Source organism: Pyrgilauda ruficollis, unplaced genomic scaffold (assembly GCF_017590135.1).
Source record: "Pyrgilauda ruficollis isolate IOZ18807 unplaced genomic scaffold, ASM1759013v1 scaffold43, whole genome shotgun sequence".
In the NCBI taxonomy this organism is placed as follows: Eukaryota; Metazoa; Chordata; class Aves; order Passeriformes; family Passeridae; genus Pyrgilauda; species Pyrgilauda ruficollis.
This window is the reverse complement of record NW_024525823.1, coordinates 9,869,794-9,877,176: the sequence shown is the minus strand read 5'-3', so window position 1 is coordinate 9,877,176 and position 7,383 is coordinate 9,869,794. Positions and strand designations below refer to the sequence as shown.

The 7,383-nt window shown below is 43.7% G+C and overlaps 2 protein-coding genes across 2 annotated transcripts in view; one reads left to right on the top strand and one right to left on the bottom strand.

Annotated features, from left to right (window-relative positions):
• The window catches only part of MARCKS (myristoylated alanine rich protein kinase C substrate), a 5,465-nt gene extending 5,044 nt beyond the window's left edge, over positions 1–421 (bottom strand). Inside the window, exon 1 of the mRNA XM_041478162.1 lies at positions 368–421. The gene's annotated coding sequence lies outside the window, so the exon portion shown is untranslated. The remainder of the gene's footprint in view (positions 1–367) is intronic.
• LOC121359299 lies at positions 87–504 on the top strand. The gene has a single exon (XM_041478163.1). The coding sequence runs from the start codon at positions 100–102 to the stop codon at positions 502–504; it is 405 nt and encodes a 134-aa protein (XP_041334097.1). The 5' UTR covers positions 87–99.
• The last annotated feature ends 6,879 nt before the right edge of the window (positions 505–7,383 follow it).

Below are 7,383 nucleotides of genomic sequence, written 5' to 3'. Positions count from 1 at the left end.
GGGGGTGCCGGGGTGCCGCCGCCGCGCCCCGAGGCTCCCTCGGCGGGGCCGCGCCGCCGGGCGGTTTCCCTGGCGACGGCGGGGGGCGGCGGGGCCTCCATGGTGGGATCGGGAGCGGCTCTGCCCGCCCCGGCGTCACCTGCGGCCGCCGGCCCCGCTGCTGCGGGGCTGGGCTGGGCTCGGCGGGGCCGGGTGGGGCCGGGGTCGTGGCCGGGGGCGCCGCGGCGGCAGCTCCCGGGGGCCGCGGCGGCGGGAGCCGCTCTCCGGGGATCTGCCGGCTGCCGCCTCTCCCGGGCGTGCTGGTGGAGTGGTGTGCGGCAGCGGGCACCGGCGGCAGAAGGGATGGAGCGAGCTACGGAGGGCTCACCTTATGGCGTGATGGCACCGCAACCGTGGGGCACGGCCAGCCGGACTGCTTCCTTCTTCGGGATCCTCCCCCGCTTCTCAACTGCACGCGTTGTGTTTTGCCTGCTCCTTTTAATCTGGATATTAAGGAAATCGTGATTTTGTTTGTGGTGGTTTGGGTTTTTATCTTTTTAGACTGGTTTATGTAACAGATCACCTAAGAAGACCTGGTGGAAGACCATGACAGGACCTCGCAGTCAGTATCAAAAGGCACCTGTCCATCCTGAGCGGGCATATGCAATTTCACCGACACGGACGTATGCATTTCTACTTTCCACCGTAGCTACGTCTGAATTTCAGAGTAGCCTCACCGGAAAATTTCACATGGTGACTTGGAGTTTAGACGGTGTGTTTTGCTTTATGCTTTTGATATGTTTTTCAACCATTTCAATGTTTTACAACTTGAAAAAAAAAAAAAAAAAGAGAAAGTAAAAAAGACTAAGGCTTGACTGATCTTACTCTAGGTACTTAGTTCCACAAGTTTTTCTCTAGAACCTCTGGACAAGCAGGAAATCTGGGATATATGTATGGTCCCTCTGTCAGTGTCAGTGCAATTAAAACCTGGACAGCTATCTCTAACCCAAACCCTTGACCGCAGGGTGCAAATACAAGATTTAACCCCTCGAATGACCTCTTGAGCCCATCAGCTACCAAGCTGCTCCTTGTCGCACCACACCTTTATGCACCAAGCAAAGAGATACGCTGGAGGGAGATTTCTCTTTCTTAAACTTGTACTTTACTCAAGTTCCTGGTCTTTTAATCTCCTTCCAAGAGGCAGGGAGAGGGAAAAGAGAGAGACAAAAAGACAGACAGACAAAAAGACCTCCTTAGTTTTTTGCAACAGGACAAAGATGAGAATAGCACTTTTCTGCTGTGCCTTCCACATAAAAAGTTGTCAGAATTTCTGTGCCAAGAGCAAGGATGTACCAGTGTAAAGTTGCTTGTGTATAAGGTGTTGGAGATTTAGTGTCTGAAAAAAATGGTACTGTTGTCAAGTGTATTTGCACAGAATTGAATATTCTTAGTTGGAATTTGTGTTAAGGCTTTTACCACAACAGCTGTGTTACCAAAAATCTGTATTTCCCCCTGTATCATGTGTAGTGATATTTCTAAGAACATGACAACCGTAACTGAGAGACAGCTCTGTGGAGCCCCAAAATGAAGAAGAGGCAAGGCTGGGGAGCTGTTCTCAGTGGGGGTGGGGGGGCAGGGGCAGCAGGGTTTGCCTCCCCTTGCTCCTCCAAAGGTCTGTTGTTTCTAGTAGTGAGTTGCACCCTCTAGATGAAGTTGTCTTTTTGCAGTACTTCCAAAAGGTGACTCCTATCAGCACATTTTTCCTCAGGTATTTTCATCCTCAACCTTTTGGAAAAGTGGAAGAGTTGTAGAATGATAAAATGCTTTGTACAGGGCTGCCCAGCAAATCAACCTCGCAGCTGACTGTATTACTGACTCTTGGCTGTGACTTCATGATCATTAATAATAAATCTGTGCCTTGCAGCCACAACTCCGGGCATAAACACAAACCTTCCTGTCAAGCTAGCCAGGTACAAGCATGGTGTGTAGTGCTTATGTCAACTTTGCACTAACATTCTGTGGGAAGGCTAGGAAAAAAAGCTGATAGCTTTTGGCCCAAGAGCAGCTGAGGCAAAGATGCTCCTGAAAAGTATTTGTCCACAACTAGAACAAAAGCTGAATGTGGTGCCACACTCTGTGTTATGTGGCTATGGAAATCCTGCCCTTACATCAGGTACTGAAGCTGCAATTTACCACCCTATGAAGGTGTGGCTTCTGACTCCTGAAGCTACTGCCAAATCTCCCAACTCACTTGTACCAAACATTTTTTTTCTTCTCCCAATACTGCCTAAAACATTAATTTTATCCATTCCTGAAATACAGGTGAATGAAATGGTATTTTCATTGGACAGTTGAAAGGACAAGGAGAAAGCTGCTCAATAACAGCTCCCTGCCGGTATGGCAGCTTCTCGCTGGAGTCCCAGAAAAACCCATCAGTGGCACTCACACTCTGCTAAGGTAAAAGCACAATCATGAACATGTTTTAACTCCTGTTAAAATCTGAAACTTTTAAAAACATGTCCTAACTTGCCACACGTAGCTGGGACACAAATGTATTTTAACTTGTTTGCTGGCAAATGCACTAAAATGCAACACACCCTGTCAACACTGAGAATCTGAAAACACGTTAATTAAGAGTTTTCACTGACACCTTTTTTCTTTTCTTAATGCACCTTTATCCTCGTCCAGACAAGCCTTTAAAGAAAGTGAATCTACAAGCGGTTTTGGGAGCTGGAATCCAGTGTTTACAGAATTCCTTACAGAAACTGTGTGCTTTCTAGTGTTCACATTGTGACTCTCCCCCGGGTGACTTGAGCTCTGAGGAGATGCTGGGAAAGTTCCTTGGGTCCTGGGGTGCACAGAGATCTTTCCTATGTGCAGAGACAGCAGCAAGCAAACTAAAAATTGATAAGCAAATTTTACTCTGAGAGATAATATTCCCTAAATGCTCATCTATCACAAGTCCTTTCTTCTCTTGTCCTGGTCCTTATATAGAAACAGTGTAAGACAAGCATAGGACAAAAACCATCTTTTTTTCACAGGAACTTTCAAACTGGGACAGTTCTGGTAACAGGGGAACAGGATAATATGAGGTAAATAAAGTTAAAAGTTTCAAAACTAAATTCAGATATGCAGAATTGTTGCATCTTCTCCAGTTTTTTAAAAAATGAATATTTAATGCTGTCTGAATCTGTGCTGAGATTTCCTACCGACACATCACTTCAGTTTCTTCAAGCTTTACTCCAGTTTGGTGAAATGCTATAAAAAGCTTTTAACCTTTATGTCACTCACAACCATTACAAGTCCTTTACTAATATTTGCCAAGCTTTTATTAACTGCATACATTCAACAATGTTTGTTAAATAGGATCCAGACTGTTTGAATGTCCAGTGTGCTGGGAAACTGAAAGCTAAACAGAGCTTATATATTTTAAAAGTATCATACAGCTGGTCTCTATCACAGATAATAAAAAAATATCTGTCAACCAACTGGATAACTGACATCAAGTAATGAGGCTGGTTACTTCTGGGAAGAAAAAAAAACCCCAAAGTAAAATCAAGAATAAGAAAACCAACAACAAACCCAACCCAGCCCAACCCAATCAAAGACTTCTTAGATGATACAAAAGCAAAAACGCTCTATGAAATCCCAAGCCCCTCCCTTAAGGGCAATCACAGCAAGTCGAAATAACTAACAGCAGGGAAGGTGTGAGTATATCACTAAAAGACTGGTTCGTGCTATATGCTGATTCTTCTTTAAAGAACACCATTTCAGCAGCAAAAAAAGGGTATCAGGGCTCCATTGCATTAAGCAGGGTGTGGACAAAAAAAATAGAGATAGTGGAGAGTTGTAAACACTTTACAACCTTCAGTTCTAAGGACAAATACTGCTCCACTGTAGTCACACCTTTGCACAGGGTAAGGCAATGCAGCAGTAGTTCTTTACTCCCTTCATTCCCGTGCTCTGGCCCTACAGTTCCACTCCCCCCGTTGTGTGTGCCCTGGCTTTCCTTCTGACCTCCTGATAAGCCATTTTGGAGAGTTAAACCAGCAGAAAAATATTCTTTCTCTCTTCCCCAATACCCTTCCTCCATTCTCCTCCCCCCACAATCCTTCCCCACCCCCCATCTTTTTGAGCAGGGAAGGGCAGTTTCCTGATGGTTTAGCTTCTTGCAAACCTTGGTGTGGCCAGACATGTTGCAGTGATGACAAGCAGGTGATAACCTGATTGAGCATGAAGTTAAACTTCAGTTCCATCGACATTTGCTTCAACAGCCTCACACAATCCTTCTCTGCAGCTTGTGCTTGCTTCCAGTTTCCTGATTCTCTCCCAGTTCTTCTGGGATGAGTGATCTAAGCAAAAAATGCCTGATGAGCAGGTATCTTTTAGAGTGGCACTGGTAGGTGATGTCTCATCATGTTTCATAGAAAGACCACGTGTGCTTTAATGATGATTACTTTGTGTCATGTGGCTACAGCCAGCCTGGCTTTTATGAATTCCAGCTAGATTTGGAGGGGACAGGAGTTACATAGAGTAGAATAATGTAAATTTATGCTGAAAAGTGTCACAGAATGTGAAATGAAACTGATGGACCCAGCTAAACAGAAGTCTGTCTAAAACAGGAAATAGGAAGCATTTGAGCTTGACTCAGAGATTTGGATTCCTGGCATTTAGTTGTTGTGAATTGAAACTGATTTAGGGTTAAATCAAACAAGCACTTGGGGTTGTGGAAGTAACAGCCTCCACATCAAGTGCCTAGGCTCTCTGTAGGGCTCAGGCTATGGGGAGAAAGTCAAGTGCCAAAGTCTGTAATTTGCTCAGCTGGCAGGTAGAGGCTGGTACCCTAAGTCTGGTTTTATGATTCTCACTGCCTGAAAAAATACACTACAGCCACAAGATGCAAAAGGCTAAGCCAGTAAGTTGCTGTTGTTGAGTTGTTGTTTTTGTTACACTCAGCTCAGAAAGGCTGTTTGTTTCCGGTAGCTGGAATAAACGTTATAGAGTGCATCCCAGTCAGCTTGGCAGAAATGTATGTGACATATACTGCCTGGTGTGCTAGTAGGGCACAGATTTTATACCAGTGGTGATGTAATCCCCAGCTATACATCACAAATAGGAAATACAAAGCATTTGTGCCTGTCTCAGAGACTTGGATTCCTTGTACTTGGTTGGACAGAAGTATATCCCTTGGAAGCCAGCATTCTGACCTCTTCCCTGCCGTGAGGTGCTTTTGCCCCTTTGAAAGCTTAAGAGGCAGTCCCTTTTCATCCAGGAAGCATGGCTTTAATTCCCACCTAAGAAAGTTTGAATCCCTTCATTTACCTCCCTCTGCTTTTCCCATGAAGTTCTAGGATGAGGAAATGTGAGCACAAATATTTCCATTTTCTCTCGCTGAAGCTGTTCAGTAAAGGCATTAAGAGTTACTCTTTGGCATGGAGAATTACATAGTAATTGCTCCAAAACCTGAGCATGATTCTGCAGTCTAATTACTTTGCAGGCCTGCCTGGGAGTGGGAGACAGCTTGCCTCTGTTTCTTACTCTTCAGAAAGTGTTACTGTTTTCTAGTTTCTAGCTCTTAGGGCAAGCAAGGACTGGCCCTTATGGTCCAGTGTTAGCAGTTTGACCCAATGACTTCAATATACAGTCATTATTTTGTTTTGTCTCATTGTTCAGCCTTCAAATAATTATTTTTTTTTTTTTTTTTTTGCAAAGTGGAGCACTGAGCAGAGAGCTGGTATGCCCTGGCACTGTCATGTTTCCAGCAAGACAGGTCAGCCGCACAGCTTAGAGTAAGAGAGATCTGCATGCCATAGCCCCTCCCTCACATGTGACAAGATGTCCTTCCCATGCAGGTAGGTCAGCGTCCACACGAGCTTCAATTGCTCTGGACATCACACATACAGACATCTCCTCTGTGTTTCCCTAGGGAAGGCCTTTGAGCAGGTGCTTCTGAAGTGCTTTGGAGGAAGGACAGCCGGGGTGAGACGTGGTCCATTGGTTGGACACCGCTTGGGACACATCTTGCCTCTTGTGTCTCCTGGCATTTTGAAAAGCAATGGCAGATCATACTTTAAAGCTACAGGTCTTGGGTCCAGTCTGATGAATTCAGCAACTTACTGATGGCTTTAAATTTTCTGTTTGAATTTAGACAATCAAAATGCATCTGTGTCCTTTTATAGATTTAGCTGCAGTTTGTAACCCACCAACAGAGAGAGAACTGACTTTTAATATAAGACTTTCAGACTTTTAATCTTTTTTTTTCCATTGTCACAATGAATGACTTAGACTATTCAGAATATCATTCTGATATTACATACCCACCACATTTATTTTGGTTTATATTATTACTAAACATTTTCATATTAGAAAGTGTTTATTCTATGTGTATTTTGTGTTTTAGCACCTTGGTTTTCATTGTAGTTGTGGGTAGTTCTGGGAACCAGACTATAAAATGGTTAAAAAACTATTAAAAAACATCCAAAGGAGAACCATGAAGGTGGTGAAGAGCCTTAAGGGGAAACCATACAAAGAGTGGCTGAGATTACTTGGTTTGTTCAGCCTGGAGGAGACTGAGGAGAGACTTCATTGCTGTCTACAACTTCCTCATAAGGGGAAGTAGAGGGGCAGCTACACTAATCTCTTCTCTGTGGTGACCAGTGAAAATGACCTGAGAGAATGGCCTGAAATTGTGTCAGGGGACTTTAGGTTGGATATTAGGAAATTACTTATGGGTAGCTAGGCACTGCAACAGTGTGATTCTTGGGTTGTCCTGTGCAGTCCTGGGACGTGGATTCTCTGATCCTGGGAGCCCCTTCCAACTCAGGATCTTTTATGATTCTGTGTAACCTGTGCAAAGGATTAAGTTCATACCCATGTCTACAAACCTGTAGAAGAGTTCACCTTACTTATACAATGAGTTCACTTGTCTTTAGGAGTATGGATATGTAGGATGACAGCCACCTTTTTTTAAGTGTAATAAGTAACAAAAACTACTGTCTGCATGCTGAGGGTATTGATACAGCCTCCTTTTGTAAGAAATGGGTAATAAAGGTTTTTTTGTTTGGTTGGTTTTTTTTTTTTTTTTTTTTTTTTTTTGTTTTTTTATTTTGTTGTATAAATGTTCCTTACGTCATGTACTGATTTTTGAACATGAAGTGACTGAAAGGTCATTTTTTGTCACCAGTATTGCAAGAAACCACAGTCCAGCTGCAGGCTTCAGGGCAGTAAATTAAGGATTGTTAAAACAAATGGGCTAATGATTACAAATTCAGCTGTTTGATTTAGAAAAACACATATATATAATGCAAGAGACAGGAGGGGATCTTGGTGAAATAACTGGTTAGAGGCTGGGGCATTTGTGTCCGTAATCCTGCTGGGAATTAGTGGTGAAATAGCTAGTTTAAG

What these genes read in the sequence shown, in the direction of transcription:
- LOC121359299 (XM_041478163.1), top strand. Translation starts at nt 100, where the DNA reads ATGGTGGGATCGGGAGCGGCTCTGCCCGCCCCGGCGTCACCTGCGGCC.